At 49.6% G+C, this 18701-nt stretch overlaps 2 protein-coding genes across 6 annotated transcripts in view; one reads left to right on the top strand and one right to left on the bottom strand.

Annotated features, from left to right (window-relative positions):
* The window catches only part of CPD (carboxypeptidase D), a 24867-nt gene extending 17062 nt beyond the window's left edge, over positions 1-7805 (bottom strand). Inside the window, exons 1-2 of the mRNA XM_031506436.3 lie at positions 7077-7805; positions 4868-5115 (exon numbers count right to left, since the gene is read on the bottom strand). Coding sequence (XP_031362296.3) covers positions 4868-5115; positions 7077-7777 — 949 coding nt within the window. The 5' untranslated portion in view covers positions 7778-7805. The remainder of the gene's footprint in view (positions 1-4867; positions 5116-7076) is intronic.
* On the top strand, positions 6793-18037 carry TMIGD1 (transmembrane and immunoglobulin domain containing 1). Of its 5 annotated transcripts, XM_085557342.1 has the most exons (8): positions 13087-13133; positions 13401-13497; positions 14417-14695; positions 15473-15751; positions 16502-16605; positions 16877-16905; positions 17239-17276; positions 17672-18037. In XM_085557342.1, exons 2-7 carry the CDS (start codon positions 13419-13421, stop codon positions 17243-17245), a joined length of 777 nt encoding a protein of 258 aa, XP_085413468.1. In that variant the 5' UTR covers positions 13087-13133; positions 13401-13418; the 3' UTR covers positions 17246-17276; positions 17672-18037. The 5 variants fall into 5 exon arrangements, with proteins under 5 accessions (XP_085413465.1, XP_085413466.1, XP_085413467.1 ...); XM_085557339.1 differs by lacking the exon at positions 13087-13133 and adding an exon at positions 6793-6927 and having other exon boundaries at positions 17239-18037; XM_085557340.1 differs by lacking the exons at positions 13087-13133; positions 17239-17276 and adding an exon at positions 6793-6927 and having other exon boundaries at positions 17277-18037.
* Positions 18038-18701: the final 664 nt, after the last annotated feature.

Raw genomic sequence — 18701 nt, forward strand, 5'->3', positions numbered from 1 at the left:
GAACAGGCATGCACAGCAGGCTGCTCTCTCGCCAGTAAACACCACGCCGAGCGAAACGATTTGCCAGCCCATAGCCATCTGCTCCTAGCAGGACGTTAATGCATTTGAAAACATCCAAAATGTAAACCAGAGCCATTATGCAACATATTTAGTGCTTCATCTGCCATTCAAGCAAATTTAGGACAGATGCTCACCCATAATAGAGCAGTAACGGACTAAATTAGAGCTTGCTACATCAATTCTGGTAAAACTGTCTCTTGGAGAAAGTAGTACACTGCATTCTTGAAAATTTGGATTGTATCCACTGCACAGATTTGGCCTTCACATGGCTCTGTTGCAGAGCAGGACAGTTATTTTTACAGCATGTGGAATTACATATTTTCCCACATACCATCTGCACAGCCTCCCCTGACTATGCAGAGACCCAGAGAGGTAAAGAGAGATCTGTTCTCAGCCTGCCATGAGCAGGGCACTACATTCATGGAGCAGAGCAGAAAATACACAACTGAGGGAGAAAACTGCCAGACTACAGTGCTTCTACTCTGTTTGGGTAATACCTGGGATAACCCGTTGGATTTACTTTAGCATTTTTGTCACAGGGTGTCTTTTAGCCTATACTGTCAAAAGTTTCAGCCTCCATGAAGCACCATTGCCCTTTTTATCAGTGAGCAGCTTAGTGGCACAGCAAGTCAGCCCCTGGCTGGCAGTAGGGCACAGAAATGCTCAGAACAAACCTCCCTCCTGCTCTGACCCACTCCCTGAGCATCAGAACTGTGCTTCAGGCAGGGATCCCAGGTCTCCTGCAGCACAAACACTGCACAGCTCACATTGACGGGGGGGCTCTGCTCCCTGCCAAGCTCAAATCAGGAGAATGCAGCTCTCCAGAGTAGAGCCTGAGGATCCAGATACCATAAATACTCCACGTGCCTGGAGAAGCCTGCCAGGCCAGCCAAGAAGGACTCTATTTTCAAACTGCACTATGCAGAAAACTAATTCCAGCTCTCACTGGAACAGACATCAGCATACAAGGAACCTGCAGCTAAGTTAAAGCAGAGAAATGGTTATGTCTGCTCTGCAGAGAGAGCAGATGGAGCCAAGCAAGCTGGAGAAGTGATTCAATATGTGGCACAAGTTGCTGACTCTGCTGAGAATTGATTATCTCATAGCATGGGACTGAGTGAGCACCAGCTGCAGCACCAAGCAGGCAGAAGAATGTTCTGGTCCACTAGTCTGCAATCATTAAAACTCAGAGGAGGTGAGGTTTGGGCCTCCAAATGCATGACCCAGAGCAGCCCAGCCCAGCAGCCTTTCCTCAAAGACAAGGGCAGAGTCCTTCCAAGAGCTGCACCAGCACAGCATTGCCCAGCAGCTCATGATAGATGTGAAAAGAGGCTTTAAGACATTCAAACAACCAAGCCAATACTTCTCTGAAGAAAAATAACTGCAGCAAGACTTCCATGAAAATACAAGCACATAAGTGCAGCAAATTGTGCATATTTCCAGAAAGACAAGGCTGAGAGCTTCTACAAGAGCTCACTCTGTGCAAGCACCCTCTGCCATGCCCAGGAAAGAGAGGCCACCACAGTAATGCCACACTGTTCTCAGCACTTATTTTAACTGCACCGAGCTGGATGCCACTGAAAGCTGGTTGGCAACTCAGTTTGGCTGTTAACCACAATCAACACAACCCAGTAAGCACACAGGTAATCAAAATCCACTTTCAACCTAAGAGTCTCCCAGTAGACACCAGAAACATCTCAAAGAGCTGGACATGAGTGAGTAAAAACATCAAGAAAATATATTTTAGAAAGGGACTGCATGTAAAAACAAACCTTCCAAAGCTGCCCACAACATATGCTCATGCTGAATTTAGTTTCTAATCTGAATCTCTTAACAACACAAAGGCAAAGCACATCCTGCCCACAGCTAAAATGAGAGATTCTCAACTCCTATCCATACCCCAGCTCAACTTTGCATGCATTCCCTTGATCTGAACCAGTCACTTGGTAGTTAAAACCCTCAAAGGTTAAAAAGGAAGAGAAAAAGAGCATGCACAGCAGAGATAGCTACTAAAAAGCATCCCAGTCACCAATGTGCTTATCTACAGCAGCTGGAATGCAGGAGCCAAATTCAGCTGTCTGGCAGAGATCCATCTTCCTCTGTGCACACTTGACCTTAGCAATTACTCTCATGGTTTGTACTTGCCACCTCGATCTGACACATGTAAGAGGCTGTTTGCAAACTCAAATGGAAGTTAATGGAGTTTGGCAGGAGCATAAAATTGAACTGGTAACTCTGGGACAATGAATCCCGTGGCAGTTTGCTCTCCAGCATGTTTGATTTCACATGATAAAATGAGGCAGGAAAATTTCCACCTGTTGAAACACTATGTTCTCATTTCTTTGTTTTTCCTGGCTTTAGTTCACTTGGAGCCTGCAGGAGTCTCTCCTGGCACAACCTGATCTGGAGGCCTCAAGCACATGCCCTGCACTGCTCACAGAACCAGGAGCTCTGGTTATCTACCTCTAGAGTTTAGCTCAGGGACTGGGCTTTCCCCAGCCTCATTTCACCATACATTTCAATTCTGCAATCCCCGGGAAAGGCCTCCTGATCCAAGCATGAGCCTCTGCAGTCCTTGGCACAGATCTGAGCAACTCAGATGATTCAAAACAGCGTCTCTGATGGTTTTGCTGCTTCTGTCACACCATTTACAAATGACTCCCCTCTGCCTGCTCTCCATCCACTACTAAAAATAAACATTAAAACCTGCAACCCCGAAGGGGTGAATTGACACAACATCAAATTACATGCATGGTATTGGCCAGCTTACTCATGCTCTCCCTGGGTTACATTTTACATGAATGCCTTGGCTCTGAGGGAACTGCTGCTGTCACCCTCAGCAATGTTCCAGTCTCAGAGCCCACGTCAGTGCATCCTCCCTGCAATCTCTGCCCATGAGTCGCCTACTGCCATCAGTGCTGAGCCCAAGCCTGTGGCTTGTCTCAGAGAAAGGGTTTCTTCCTGCAGAGACTGGGTGCTGGAGGCTATTGGATAGATATAAACCACAGTGACAGCAGCACAGAGAAGTCTGGTCTGCAGTTCACACCTTTTATTTCCTGTGAAAGGAAAATGATGCCATTTCTTTGTCCGGATGGCAAAGCAAAGGCAGCCTGCAAGGTTCACACATCAGTGCCACAGACACCAACCAGCCTCACAGCCAAGAAGGATGATGAAAAAGGCATCCCTGCAGTGGAAAATGTAGCTCTCTGGGGTCAGGGGAACACAGACCCAAAGCTCAGGAATAACTTTCCTTTCAGAGCACACCCTCCCCACTTCATTACAAGGACAGAAGATCTCAGAGCTACAGTTAAGGAACTTCCCATCTGAGGTATTTGCCAGTAACAACAGCCACCACAACAAGGCAGCACAGCTCATCCAGGATATCCTGCTCCCTCACAAGCCAGTCACCAGGTTACACAAACTTTCCTCCTGCTGGACTTCTCACAGCAGCAGAATGAACCTTGAGCCTGCAAACACCAGGGCTAGTGTGCTTAGCAGGGTAGAGGGAAGGAAACAGCTGGTAGAGAAAGAGATCAAACCACATCTTATTTGAACACAGTATCTTTTTGCCCAGTGATATCCTGGGGGATGATTCAACCACTGCTAGAAATCAAGCCTTCCTCTTCCAGCTCAGAGATGATGTGCTCAGGCCCTATAATGGATCCCTCTCCAGCCTTCCCAGGCAAGCTGGATGCAGAATTAACACAGGACTCTGCTTGCAAAGCCAGTTCCAGAAAGACGCTGTCTTACCAGAAATCATTAAGCTGTAAGCTCTGAAGGATAAACAACATTGGCTGTTACTGCTTGCTCAGCACTTCTGACATCATCCCTCAGCCACAGCAGAAGGGAAAGAAGCAGAGCAGCACAGTAACACAACTTCTTGAGATCATTCCTGCAACTTTTTTGCTGTGTTCTCACCACAGAAGTTCCTGCCCTGCCCGGCGAGGTCGTGGCTGTACAACATCCACCAAGGAGCCACAGCAATGGGGTAATTGGGAGCTCTCTTTCCCATGAGAGCTTCTCCTCACTTTTAATTATTATTTAAATTTTCAACCAAACCAACACACACAGCAACCCACTGCATGGCTGAGCCAGGCTAGTAACCTCCAGCTGCACAGGCAGAGTGGTGGCACCAGGAGGCAATTTGCTCACTTTGTTCAGCTCACTTCCATGTGCAGCTGCGTTATGGAGGGATCAGGAGCTCTCCTAGAAGCTCCTGCAGGGCAAATCTCAGATGCCTTCTAGATCTCCCACACTGGTGGATAAGAACAGGTCATGCAGGTTGTCACCTCCCACACAGGTCTAAGAGCAGAGTAGGCCATGGAAAAGCTGCAAACCCCATTTCCAGCAAGAACTCTTTGGTTAGCTCAGAACATGTATCTAAATTTCACACAGTTTTACAGCAGTTTATTCTATAATCACAAAATTACAAGCTCAGAGGTTAAAAGACCTCACAGGACACTGGCATTTGTTTAATACCGTTACGAATCACTTCCTCCTTCCTGTATCAAAATTTAGCAACTGTCAAGAGACCAAAAAGAATTCACTTGGCAAATGAAGCCTCCCACGTGCAGGACAACCCTCTACTACATAAGGGGGTCAGGGAGAACCCTTCAGTTTGTGATCTCTTCCCTACAAACACCTCCCAAGCTGTTTCTCATCAGCTGGTGTTCCCACAATGCCACCTCCCTTCATTTCAAGCTGCTAGAACACATTCAAGGCTAAAAATATCACTTAACCCCCAGTCCTCTCCTCTGTGATAATCACCACTGGTCTGGATGGGAGCTCTTAGGTGAGCACAGCTTACCTTCCACATCATACCACTGGGCACCATTGGTGATGCCATCTGGGAAGGTCTCTCCCTCCTCTCCAGGGCAGTTGGGTTTGCCAGTTCTCATGATGGGGTGATGTGAAGCATAAGCTTTTGCCAAATATTTGAAGACTTCATCATCAGCTGATTTGCTGTAAACTCCTGTGAGCCTGTGTGTGGGCGAGTCATCGTAGGGGTAGCTTGCCACCACAGAGCCACCATGGAGATTGCCAGAGAGCAGAAACCTGGGGTTGGGAAGGGAGAAAAAGTCAGACTGGAAACCTTGCATCAGGAAGCTGCTACAGCCAACCAACCAGTTATTCTGCTGCTTCCCCACCCAAATCATGCTCTCTGGAGCTCCCAAACTCTTTTTTGGATTAATGAGGCAAAATGCACGTGCTAGAAGTGGAATCAGTTCTGGAGATGGAACAGGTTTTTTTTTTTTGCAGCCTAATACCAAGCCCCAAAACTCACTGACAGACAAAGCAACGTACTCTTGTCAAGCTCTGAGTACACCTGATATGTGCAACAGAATTAACTCAAAATCCGGATGTGAGACAGATTTTTTAAAATCTCAAGTCAGAAAATATAGCAGGGCATGCCCCATATCCTCCTTCAGTCTGATCACAGGCTGCACAAGCATTTCAATGAATTCCAAAAGTAATTTTGTCTGTTCTCCTCTTCCAAACACAGCACTACAAGGAGAAAGAGCTCTCCTGTGCATTTGCTCAAATGGGATTTGGTTTCCAAGCAGAGGTAACATGACCAATACCTCTACCTTGCTTATAATAGTGCACACAAATTGCATTACACCCACTATCTCCCTTTTTAATCAAACAGTTCTGTTTACCCACTCATTTTTCTATCAGCAGTTATGTTAGACTAACAATTACACCAGTATTAACTGGTGCTGCCAGGCAGAGGGATACACAAAGCACCACGTTCTTCCTGTTTCACCCTGGCTGATAGCAAATCCCACCTCATATACTGAGAGAAAAAAATAAAACAAAAAGCTCAAGGCATTTTCAAAATTATGTAAAGAATGCCCATGAGTTTCTCCAGTATCTAATTTGGAGCTGAACCAAAAACCACTAAAATCTGGAGGGATTTTAGTGCAAAGTGCTGCACCAGAGCTGTCCTAAAGGATTCTTAGGACAAGCAGTTACTTCTGAAGTTTCTGCAGTTCCTCTGGAGTACCATCTCCATGGGCACTGCCATGCACCAAGTTTTAATCATTTGTTCATGTAAATTTGTTTGCTAAACATGAGCAAACCCTATAGGATGCTTAATGTTTTGTGTGTTGGTTGGAATCAACCAACAGCCCTAGAGTGCACTGTGACCCCCCTCTTTATCTCCTTCTTCCCCAGCTTTAGGAAGAGGGCCATAGTTTGCTGCAGTGCTATAAAACTATTGCTGTTTTCTCTGCACAATTTCCCACAGTTGGTTGCAGTGACCTTTGTAATCTGGATCTTATAGAGCTCTCTGAAGAGCACATGGCAAATGAAGAATCAGTGCCCAGCTTGGCCATTGCATTTTCTGGGACTGTCCCAGACCCCCACACCAGAGCTGGGCTTTAAAGGTTCCCATTCCCCCTCCTGGGCTGCTGCACTCCAGGCACAGCAGCTTCCCCCTGGGACTGAGGAGAGGCAAAGAGGTCAGCATGGATGCTCGTTGGAAATACTGCTGCACAGAACATTACTGATAAATCCAGGGAATTTCCTATGAACACAAGGATGAGGGGAAGAAGCCCCGTCCAACACAACTTTGTTAGCATGGTTGTACACAGACACTTAAACCCAAATATTTCCAGCATCCCATAGCTTGTGGAGTAAGCATAATCGGCCCTAAGAGCAAGACTCAGAGTGAAGCAGGTGAGAAGTTGCCAGCCACAAACTCGGAGAGATGGGAGACATGCAGGTGCCCAGAACACCTGGGTGTGTGCAGGGCACACGGGGCTGCTGCAGCTCCCTGGCAGCTGCACAAAAACTGGGGCCACCAAATGCTCTCCCCAGCGCAGGATGATCCCGGCTACAGGGAGGCAAGCTGGGGATAAACAGGTGGGAAAATTACTTCTCCATTCCCCCCAGGCCCTGCTGGGAAGCACCGGGGAGGGCTGGAAGCTGGCAGACTCCCTCGGGGAGCGAATCTCAGGGTCTCCCACTGCCCGGAGCGGCGCACCGGCCGGAGCGGACCGGGCAGCACTCACCTGTTGCGGCGCATCCAGTCGATGAGCGCCTTCACCTCGGGCACGGGCTCCAGGTTGGGCTCGGCGTCCCCGAACTGGTCGGGGAAGCTGCGGTTGAGGTCGCGGCCGCGGCTGTTCTCCCGCCCGCCCTCGGCGCCGCCGCCGCCGCAATCGCCTTCCTGGGCGCGCTCGAAGCCGTCGGGGTTGAGGCTGGGCAGCAGGTACAGGTCGGTGGTGTTGAGCAGGCGGACGATGCGCTCGTCGCCGCCGGCCCAGCCCAGCAGCAGCTCCCAGGCCAGGCGCAGCAGCAGCGGCCGCGCCAGCGGCTCGTCCCCGTGCATGTTCCCCACGAGCTTCACCTGCGGCCGCCCGGGCAGGGCCGCGCCGCCGGGCGGCTCCTCGGGCCGCTCGGGGCCCAGCCCGGCCGTGAGGCGCAGCACCCACAGCGGCCGCTTCTCCACCGACTGCCCGATGCTGAAGAGCCGCACCAGGCCCGGCGGGGCCGTGGCCTCCAGCGCCCGCAGCGCCTCGCCCAGCTCGGCCGAGTGCAGGTACCGCAGCGCCTCGCCGGGCGCCGCCGCCGCCGCCTCCGCTTTCTTGATGTGGGGGGCACGGGCCGGGCCCTGCAGCGAGGGCAGCGGCAGCAGCAGCGCGCAGAAGAGCGGCAGCAGCCGCGGCATCGCCCGCGGCATCGCCCGCAGCCCCCGCGCCGCGCTCGCCATGGCCCCGCGCACGCCCCGGTCCCGCGGCGCCGCTCCGGGTCCGGGCCGAGGGGGCGGTGGCGCTGCCAGGGGGCGGGACCTGCTCCCGCATTCGCCAATCAGCGGCGGCCGTGGGGGAGGAGCCGCCCGGGCGGGGCGGTGATGGACCAATGAGAAGCGGCGGAGGCGATACGTCACGGGGTGGGTGTTCCCGTGCGCCGCGGCGCCCCCTGCGGGCCCCGGCGCGGGGCTCAGCGGGAGCGGAGCGGGGCCGCTCGGGCTCCGAGGGGCTCCGAGGGCAGCGGGGGTTGTGTCCTCCCCCAGCACGCTGCGGCCTTTCGCTCTTCGCGCTCGCTGCTTGCCCTCACGAACGCCCCTGCATGAGCGCTCACCGCTGCGGGAGAGGCGGATCACCCAACACGGAGTTACTGCGCTCAGGGGCACAAACCCCAGCACCGGGCCATGCCCCGGTGCCTTGGAGGGATCACGACCTCTCCAACGGATAAAGCCAGAACACAAACCAGGAGCTGGGGAGGAAGGACGGGGGTGGCCTTTGCCTGGGCACGGTGACAAGTTGTGGCTCATGGGGCACAAGGTGTTGCTCCTGGTGCCTCTGTCTTCCCCAGCCCTGAGCGAGCTGCATGCTCAGATGGGACCTCTGGGGATTAAATACATTCTAACAGTGTGATGTTTGCATTGCATGTGGCTGCGACTGCACAGCCATGAGCCTCAGAAGATATATAAACAGTACTTTGAGGCTTCATCAAATTCTGTCTGTGAGGCAGGTTAGATGGTAAGAACTAAAGGCAGGACACCTTACTCTGCAAGCGTCACTTTGCAGTCCATAAAACAATGGCAGTGTCCCTCTCCAACAGCAGTTTCCTGCCAATTCCTGTTTAACTTTCCAGTAGTATCTCATGTACACATCTGCTTCCCAGCTCTGGCATTTCCTGTTGGAGACACAAGCCCCGAGTCTAGCACATAAAACTGATTTTCAGGGGAACCATCAGTGGTGTGACTCCTTCATCTTATGGCATTCCAGCATCCTTTGCGCAAGAGATCAGATGATGCAAACTTGCACGTGAACCAAGCATGGTACAGCATCAGAAGGGAACCGAGGAAAGGGAGAGTAAATTGGCTTCTCTTTCTTGGGGCTCATCTATTGTGCACAATCATTAGGAGAGGAACAAGCAGGAAACAGGGGTTATCCATCAAAAAGATACCCCAGATAAAATTAAATTGGAAAAGCCAAAAGACCTCAGTCATCAGGATGTTCTTAAACCAAAAGGAACAAGGAATGTCAAGAATTTGGCTCTCTTGGAAGTGATCACCATTATATAGCATTATGACCTCAGTCTACAAATGGATTGCTCTAGATTTACCCAGAGTAACTGAGCTCATTTCCCTTTTTAGCTGATAAAAGCCCAGTTGTCTGGAACCCCAGCAGGCCAATTGTAAAAGCAGCATGTGGCAAAGGCTGATGAGTCACCAGCTCATTTGCTCAGCAGCCAGTAACATCAAACTCTTCACATTTCCTTGGGCCAGCCCAGGAGAGCTCTGACTTCCACATCCCTGAGTGAGCAAATACGCAGGACGGGGACTGATCTGCCTCCTCCTTCTCTTCCTCCTCCCTTTCCTCTTCCTCTTCCTCCTCCTCATCATCTCTGCCTTGTGCCAGTGCTGTGGCACTCAAAAAGGTGGTTACTCAGGAGCTGGGGCTTTTGCCTCACCACACTCTACAGTGCTTCCAACCATGGAGCAGGAATGTGATTTTCTCCTGAAGATCGGCAGCAAATGGTCCCCCATGAACTGGAAAGATGGAGCAGCTCAGTCCTTGCAGATTCCTCACAGAGGGAGCGAGGGATGACCCCACAGCAGGGAAGTTAAAACTGCTAATATTGTTTGGCAGCACTTCACAAGATCAAATCACCACTTGGTTTTCCAGCAGAGAGCACTTCCAAGAAATCCCACTAGTGATGAAAGTTCCTAGGTAGACAAAAATATCTAAAGTCCAGGCTGTAGAGCAGCCACAGCAGAATAGTCTTGAAAGAGAAGGAGCTCTGGGAATTCTGCTCGGGAATGTCCTGTACTTGCCATCAGCATGAAGCAGGCACCAGGTTTAACATCCTCCCCAGTCATGAGCGTGGCTTCAGCTTTCTACAGGATTTTCTGCCTTTGAACTCCTGCCAAGGCGATCACAGGGATCTCAGCCGGTTCCCATTGCTCCCAGGGGACTTTGCTCCCCTCCAGCTTCCATGGGTGGGTACCCAGCAGGTGGCATCCACGTCCAACACTTGTGCTGGAGCCTCACCTTCCTGAGGGCTTCTCTTCCACTTTATTCATCCCAGGATCTGTTTCTTCATTAATGCCTATTTTTCATTTGAATTTATTTTAAAATTTCACAATATTCACTGGTTTAGTGCTTCTTTAACTATTTTTATTCCTTCCCAAGGATAAAGTTCATTCATCATTCCTCTGTGTTCAGTGGCACGGCATCTGAACCTTTATATAAAGATCATCAGAAAATAGATTTACTAAGAAATTTATGAAAAAAATACTTGAGATCTGTCCATTTCATCAGTGAGAAATATGCTGGATCTAGGCTGGGAAAAATCAGGGCACATCACACCTCCATAATGTTTTATAAAAACATTGGAAAAATAGGTTTTGTTGGAGGGAACAGGAGTGCTGAGTAAGTTCAAGCAGCATTCCCGGACAGCCTCGGTTTCCATCCCAGTTATCTGGCAAGGAGAGGCTCTGCATTTGGTGTTACGGTAATCCTCCAACAATGGAAATGTTGCAAAATATGTAGCACCACATATTAAGAAGGGATTAGATGTGGGGAGCCACAAGGAGTAGGAAGACAGGAGCAGCCTTAGAGCAGAGCCTCAGGCACTATTGCAGAAACGTGTTTTCTGGAGGAGGATTACAGCCACGTTACAGCCTTTGTTTGCTTGACAAAACCATAGATACAACCCTGGATTTCCACATGTCTGTGCAGATCCTGCCATGCCCCTGACTCCAAGAGCGACCATCAATCCTCACAACTGCTGAGTATAAATCAAGATCTCATCTGCCAGTGAGAGTGTGGAGGATTAGGAACTGTGCTCCCTGCTCCTGCAGGCACTGAGGAGATCCACGCAGAACCCAACTGCTGGGAAGTTGAAGTTGGAGGTTAAGAGACTCGATGGAAAAAAAAAAACTTCTGCTCAATCTCTATCATGTTCTAAATCTTCTCTGCTCAGGTTTCTAAGGCTTGGATTACACCCAGGAATAGACCGGTGCTTATTAATTAATTCCTTTGAGGCTGTTCAGAGTCATATTTAACAACAGTCTTATTCTGGGTTTGTTGGTGCAGTGTTGCCATGCGGATGACAAGCAGGAACCGGTGTGGATTACTGACACTAGCCCATGGTCTGTCTGATCCAGCCTTGGCAGTGCAGATCCAAGTACCTCAAATGTGAGGGTTGGATCCCTTGCTTTGGAGAGTTATGGATATCTCGCCTCCCTGAAGAGGTTCCTCCCAGTCTGAGTCATTAGTGACTGCTTTGTATTCTGGAACATGAGGTTTACGTCCCTCCAAAACGTAATGGAAAGGTGGAGAACGCAGCCCACAAAACTCTAGACCTCAGTAATTAGACACCCACAAGATTAATTACACCCTGTATGAAAAGAAAAGTGTAAAAAGCCATTGCGAAAGTAATTCTTACCTGGTCTAAACAGCTGCCTTTCAGTGCCTCTGGCCAGGTAACACCTTGATTTTCCAGTCCCTCTTCCTTCAGCAGATCCTGAGTCCATTGCAAAAGAGGACGCTGCCATTGTTGCAGACGAACCTCAGCTCACCTCACTGCCTGTCATGGACCTGCTGGGACAGAATCTGACCCAGGTCCCAGCTGGTGCTGGGCCTCAAATCATAACAAAGCCCCCCCAGAACAGCTGTTGCCTGGCAATCTTTTCCCCTGCTGTCATTTCTACATTAAAACTCCCCAAACCCACCCTTTCCTTCTATACATCATACTTAGTCCAAGCTACCTCCTTCTTCTCCAGAGTGTCAATCAGTGCAGTGCAGTGACCAGAGGGAGCACAGGATTCACTTTCCTGCCCTTGGCTCACGTTGTGGTGGGAGAATATGAGCCATTTCCCAGTACATTCCTTTGAATCCTTTTCTATTTCAACTCAGCTTAATTCCAAACCACAGGAATCACTTTACTCCTAGGAAGAGCATTTGGATTAAAATTTGAACTGAATCGTAAGTCAACATTTAATTGAATTCTACAAGGACAGGACAGTTTTCTAGAAGGGAGACTGAGAACTCTCTCTTCAAGGGAGTTTTGTGCATGTATACTTTTTAAACCAAGAATGATTCCCTGTTGGTTTTAAGGGTAAACCAATAAACACAGAAAGAATTCTATTAAGAAACACTCAAAGGTGACCCTTGTTTGAAATAAGCAGTGCTGTGTGCTCCTGTGCTGTGTGTGCAGGCAGCAGCCCCAGAGCAGGAGCCTTCCCTACCCACCTCTGTGTCACTGAGCTGGGACACGGCGTCCACAGGCCAAGAAAACACCAAGGACACATCCTGGGCTCCTCCTGCTTGTGAAATGCACTTTATGGCTCTGCTGAGCCCATTCCTGATGAGTGATGAGCCTGCAGGGACACTGGCAGCAGTGACAACACGTTTGAAGGCTGCGAGGACCCCGTGCTTTGTGACCACGTCAGTCACCCTGCTGAGGTGCAAACAGCAATCTCAGACAGATTTCCACATAGCCAAACTATGGACACGGCCTGGGCACAGATGTCCCAGCAGAGGGGACAGCTAGGACAGACCCCCTTGCTCTGTGCTGGGGGGTGCCCAGGGCTGAGCTAAGCACAAGAGCAACCTGGGGGTACACATTGGTGAGCTCTCTCCTCTGCCAACATGCAGTTCAAAGTCTGAATCAGTGAATTTTCTCATTTTCCACTCAAAGGAGGAAATGGCAGTGGAGCTTTGGGCAGAAAGGGACAAATGGGAGTCTGCTCCTGCTCTAGGATAATCTAGGATAAAATCCCTGTGGCTTGAAATAGTGCTGTGAACACAAAGAAAGCTGGGGGAAAAAAGGTATTATTTTTGGCTGAAAGTCTTTATGGCTGATGCAGGAACTCTCTCATTAGTTACTCATTGCCTCAGAAAGTCTCATAAAACAGCCAGCAGAGCCCAGCAAATACTTCAGTCTTGTGGGAGCTCAGAAATCCAGGAATTGAACGAGGCCTTGAACCCATTTTATAGGCTCACTTCTTACTGAAAGATCATAAAATATTAAAATTCAGACCCTATAAATAAGGAGGGGAAAGAACTGTGCATTTCCCAGAAGAAACAGCCTCTCCAGGGACTCTTCCCAAGGTAAGTCCAATGCTACCTGATCCAAAGAGGGTTCCCCAAACTGACAGGTGATCAGGGACAGCAAACTCATGTAATGGAGATTAGAGACATAAAAACCCCTTGAATCTGCTCTGAACTGAAAAATGCCCTGCAACAATGGACTCAGTTTATTTCCTGGTGACCCTGTGCCCGCTGTGGGGGCTCTCCCTGGGGTGTCTGGTGGCTGCAGGGATTAACCCCTGCGAGCCCTGAGCAGAGGCAGCAGTGCTGTGACCCTCTCTCCAACAGAGCCAGCTCTGCTCCGAGATGGCGCAGAGACGCAGCCTCACCATCCCCTACGGAGCGCCTGTCCTTGCTGTTTCCTTCTTGGCATGTGTGGCCACAGGTAAGCAATGGAAAAATCCATCCTGGCTTCGTTCAAGCCCCATCACACCAATTACTGAAACTGCCCAGGGCTGTATGAAGTGCCACAGCAGCATTTTGAGTGTTCTGGAGGTCATCCTCACAGGACTGTCTGAAAACTGACCTCTGGTTTGAGAGTAGCAGAGAAGGGAATGGGGAGGCATCAGTGTTTTCCAGCATTATTGCAGCAGGGATGATGAGGCCACAGTTTCCAAGCCTGCTCTAAGCAGTGAGAATTGTGATAGGTTTGGCCACCAGGGAACACCTTCAGACAGGGACCTTCAGACTTCTTTATAGTCACAGGACCTTAATACCTTTATAATCTGAGCTATATTTTTCATTCATTATCCTATGGCCCAAGCTGCAGTAGCGAGTTTAATCCCATTACAATAATTTATTTCCCATACTGGCTGCTCATTTAGTATGTCCTGAGGTTTGTACCTTTGACAAACTGCAGCTCTGCGACAGTCAGGATACAGCTGAGGGGCTGATTAACTCATTTATACTCCCAAGGGCATCCTGCTCCAACTGAAAATCAGAATATCAAACAGTGAGCACGGTGGTGCTGCAGCAGTGATTGGCAGCAGGAGGGTGATGGGATGGGAATGGCCTTTTGTTGGGTGTCCTGGCTTCATTTTGTTGTCCCAGGTCAGGCTTTGGTGTTCTGGCAGTCAGCTGCAAAAGCCTGATTTTTATTTTAAATAACTGTGGAGGGAGCTTTGAGATGAAGACAGGTTCTTGTCTCAAAAACTAACATTCCACCTGAAAATAGCTGTTAAATTGAAACCTGAAAGTCTCATCCCTCCTCCAAGGTGGAGGCCTGGAGAAGTGAGCAGGGCAGATTTTTGTGGGAAGAATATGCCTTAGGATGCTTAAATGTTCTTGTCCTGCTTCTTCTGCAGGTTTGGAACTGTCTGTAAATAACCACGCTGCTGACTTCACCCTGTCTACAGGGCTCAGCCCTGCCATCTCCCTCTCGTGCCTCGTACACAACAGCAGCCAGGCCGAGGAGCTGCTCTGGTACCGCGGAGATGGGCAAGTGGGTCTGAAAGAGGGCAATAAAGTGAACATCAGCAACATCTGCATATCCCCCGTCAACGAGTCTGACAACGGAGTCACCTTCACGTGCAGGCTGGCACGGGACAAGTCCGTGAAGGTGTCTGTGATCCTGGATGTGCAGTGTGAGTGGCCGTGGTAGATTCCTGTCTGGAATGCCTGGGGTGGGAGTCGTGGGCCGAGCTGCTCTGTCTGGGCGGTGTTTTGCACCCTTGTACGCTGTCTTCACCCAGAAAAAATGCGTTTAGGAGGAGATAACTCACGTGATAAGACACTCCCTTCCCACAGTGGTGCTTATGGCTGATCTAAGGCCTTTTTTATAGGAGTGGGTGGGCCCTTAAGAAAGATACTCTGGATATGTCCCTGCCTCCACCTAGATTATTTCCCAAGGATACAAGTCAGGGCAGAGGAAATACTGGAGTGACAGTCTCTGCCACTGACTGCCCTCCTCATTCCGAGGGACCAGGAAGGGCTGCACTACTGTGATGTGTTAGACCACTGAACAAGGAGCATGAGGGATGTGTGAAAGGAACTTAAATGTGGGCATTCTATGAGGTTGGAGCAAGGTGGGGTCAGTCTCTTCTCCCAGGTAAAAAGTGATAAGAGGAAATAGCCTTAAGTTGTACCAGAGGAGGCTTAGATTGGGTATTAAAGAAAATTCCTTTACTGAAAGGGTCATCAAGTCCTGGCACAGGCTGCCCGGGGCAGCAGTGCAGACAGCATCCCTGCAGGGATTTAAAAGATGTGTAGATGTGGCACATGGGGACATGGTTTTGTGGTGGCCCTGGCAGTGCTGGGTTAACAGCTGGAGTCAATTTGAGAAGGCTTTTCCAACCTAAATGGTTCTGTGATTCTATGAGCAGCATTATTAATGACCCGTTGAACTGCATTCCTGTGCACAGTCCCTCCCCAGCTGAGTGGAGAGGAGACCCTCCACGTGGAAGAAGAGAAAGATGTTACTCTGACCTGCAACTCCAAATCCAACCCTCAAGCCCAAAGCACCTGGTTAAAGGACAACCAGAGCTTGACCCTGCAGCAAAGTCACCATGAGCTGTACCAGACCAGTGAGGTCTTTCAGCTCTCCATCAGAAAAGTGCAGAAGTCTGACAACGGGACCTACACCTGCGTGGTGGAATCACGCCTGGGGAATGGGACAAGGGATTTCCACCTCATAGTTGAAGGTAACAAGGCTGCTGCTGATAAAAAAGCTTTACAAATAATTCTCTGTTCTCTTTTATGACAATCCATTTGTATTACAAAGTGTAAGTGGAGTGTGGTAAATTCCCTGTATGGATTTCTGAGGGCATAGCAACAGCAAGGAGCTCCAGGAAGGGCCTGCCCTGCTCTACCTGTTGTTCAAAAGCATTTGGCAAGTGTGACCCGGGGCAGGCTCATCCCACTGCTGCTCTTTCCACGCTGACAAGGCACATTCAAGTGTGGTTTAAAGCACCTCAGGTCTTGAAGCATTTACTGTGACCACGGGATTCTGTCATGCCCAAAGAGCTGCTAAAGGCAAGAGAAGTTGTGCTCCAGAGGTGGCTATGGGGGCTGAGTGCTCAGGGCTCAGACAGGTGACACTAAATCACCTCTGTCCAGACCCCTTTCATTTCTGTCCTCCTGGCACAGGGAGGGAAGCAATGTTACCTGTGTCAGTGGTACCTCTGGACAGCCTTATTTCTGAGCACAACAGTGCCTGGGGAATCTTCTTCAGGAGCTGATGTTTCAATCCTTCTTCAGTTCACTAAAATACAGGCTCCCTCTTCTCCAGGGGACTAACACACAGAGTCAGTATGCAGACAGCAGGGAGAGCAACAGTTAACTCAGCAGTGACAGCTGTGGGAAAAGAAATATCTTTCCACAGTCCTGTGAAATATTCTAGGTTATATGACTGCATGACTTTCTCACATATCGAACTTCTTTTTTCCTGACAGATAAAAAACCTGTTTTTCCCAAGGAGGCTGTTATTGCTGCTGTTGTGGTGGTTACAATCACAGTACTTTTTGGAATTGTGGCTCGAAAAGATAAATTTTTTAAGGTATGTAAAGTTCTAATTTCATAGGAAAAAAATAGTATTGTTGGCTGCAGTGACCTGTTTTTTTTCTACCTTTCTATTCTATTTCATAATATTGCTTTTCACTGTTAGAAAACGTCTACAAACTACCTCCTGCTTTAGAATTACCAGTAGATAAATCAAGTGTTAGATATTTCATGTGGAAGGCATTACGTACTTGCAATATTTGTAACAATATCCCCACAGCCAGGAAACATGAACGCTAACAGGACTGCTTTTTTTCTTTTCTTTTCAGTGCTTCAAGAAATCAAGAGAAACATCTCTGTAAGTATTTGCTTATTCACACTTATTCCAAATGAATTCCATCTTTAAAATTAGCAGAACCTGAAAAAGTTCACTCAGCATGATAAACCTGCCCAGATCTCGCTCTGGCTGGTGAACATCAGCCCACACCTCCTGTCCCAGCAGAGAGGGGACCCTGGGAACATGACAGGACACAGATAAATCCTGCCCTTCCCTGGCCATACCAGGGCTCTGGCTACCCCTGCATGTAACCACTGGAAGGGAAAGAACCCAGATATCCTATCCTCAGCCTGCTTTCTGGGAGATGAACACAGCCCAGATGAATTCAACTTACTTGTGGTTTTTTTCTTCTAGGAGGTGATTTTTCGTTTCTTCTGTTCATTTTGCTGCAGGTAAAGAACACGCAGAAAACGTAATTTCTAATGGTCAACCAAAGCCATTTTGTGAGATGATGAGATAAAGCACTGAAACAGTTTTTCTGGGATCAAGTTTATATGTTTTTCAAAATATAAGTGGTTCTTTGCATCTGTTGATCCTAAGCTGCTGCTTAGAGGATCAGAACTGTTAGAACTGGTCACTGGGAACCTTTCCTTGGAGCACCATTGAGGCAGGTGGGCTGCATGAGATGATGTCTCCTTTCCCTCCATGCTTATTCCAACAAGGAATGCATGTGCAGTCAGGCATGTGGGTTGTGGATCAGTCTACAGAGGAATCTCTACTGCATTGTGATGCTGATGCACACAAATAAAGTGAGGTGCTGGGCTGACAGCTGCTTTCTGTCCTGCAGTGCCTTTCCACAGGGCATTGGGGTGGTGGCCACTCAACTCTCTGCCCCTTTCCAATGATCCTGTGGGCATCTCAGCTTCTCCTGCCAGGGCAAAAGCTGCCTGGCACTCGGCACTGCTGCTGCACCTCTGGTCTCCATGGCTCACCAGGGCTTGGGGCAGCTCCAAGTGCTCAATGACACACAGTGAAGGTCCAGTGTGATTGCTCCAGCACCATGATGGGTGGAAAACACCTCCATCCATCCCTTCCCCCAACAAATGTGCCACTCAAGCACTTTTCTCAAGGTCCTGGCAAGCTCTTGAGGCTTCATCATGCCTTGGAATAGTCCATTACTAATACTATCAATAAACACTGTGTGCTGTAAATCAATTTGAGACACCAGTGTTCTTCTCAGAGGAGCGGGCGGCTCCCGAAGAGGAGAATTCTGCAGCCTGATCTGAAGTGTGATCCAGAGCATGTCCTTGACCCACCAGCGCTCAGGGAAGTCCCTCAAGGTGCCATAGTGGTGCCACCTCATGTTCCTGGGCACTTGGTCTCAACACCAGCAGCTGTGGAGAGCTGTCCCAAACCCTCCTGTTGATCTGCAGCACAGGGAATGCAGATAGACCTGGGGACAGCAGGATGGGGGTGCTCCGGATGGGTGCCACTCACCCAGGGTGACACCAGAGCCTGTGCCCCTGGCACTGACACGAGCTTGTGCCACAAACAGCCCCTGGCACTGATGCTCCTCGGGGCGGGGGGGCCAAGGACTGCAGGCAGAGTGGAATGTTCTGGAGCTGGGGTTGTGTGGGTGTGAGGGGTGTGAGGGGGGAATGTTCTGGAGCCGGGGTTGTGTGGGTGTGAGGGGTCCCTGTGAAGGGCTGGCAAGTGGGGCCGGTGAGAGGGGTTTGTGTGAGGGGCCAGTGTGAGGATCTGTGCAAGAGGTCCCTGTGAGGGGCCGGTTTAAGGGATCCATGTGAGGGGATCGGTGTGAGGGGCTGCTGAGAGGGATTCTTGTGAGAAGGGTCCATGTGAGGGGATCGGTGTGAGGG

Source organism: Lonchura striata, chromosome 19 (genome assembly GCF_050655825.1).
Source record: "Lonchura striata isolate lonStrDom1 chromosome 19, ASM5065582v1, whole genome shotgun sequence".
In the NCBI taxonomy this organism is placed as follows: domain Eukaryota; kingdom Metazoa; phylum Chordata; class Aves; order Passeriformes; family Estrildidae; genus Lonchura; species Lonchura striata.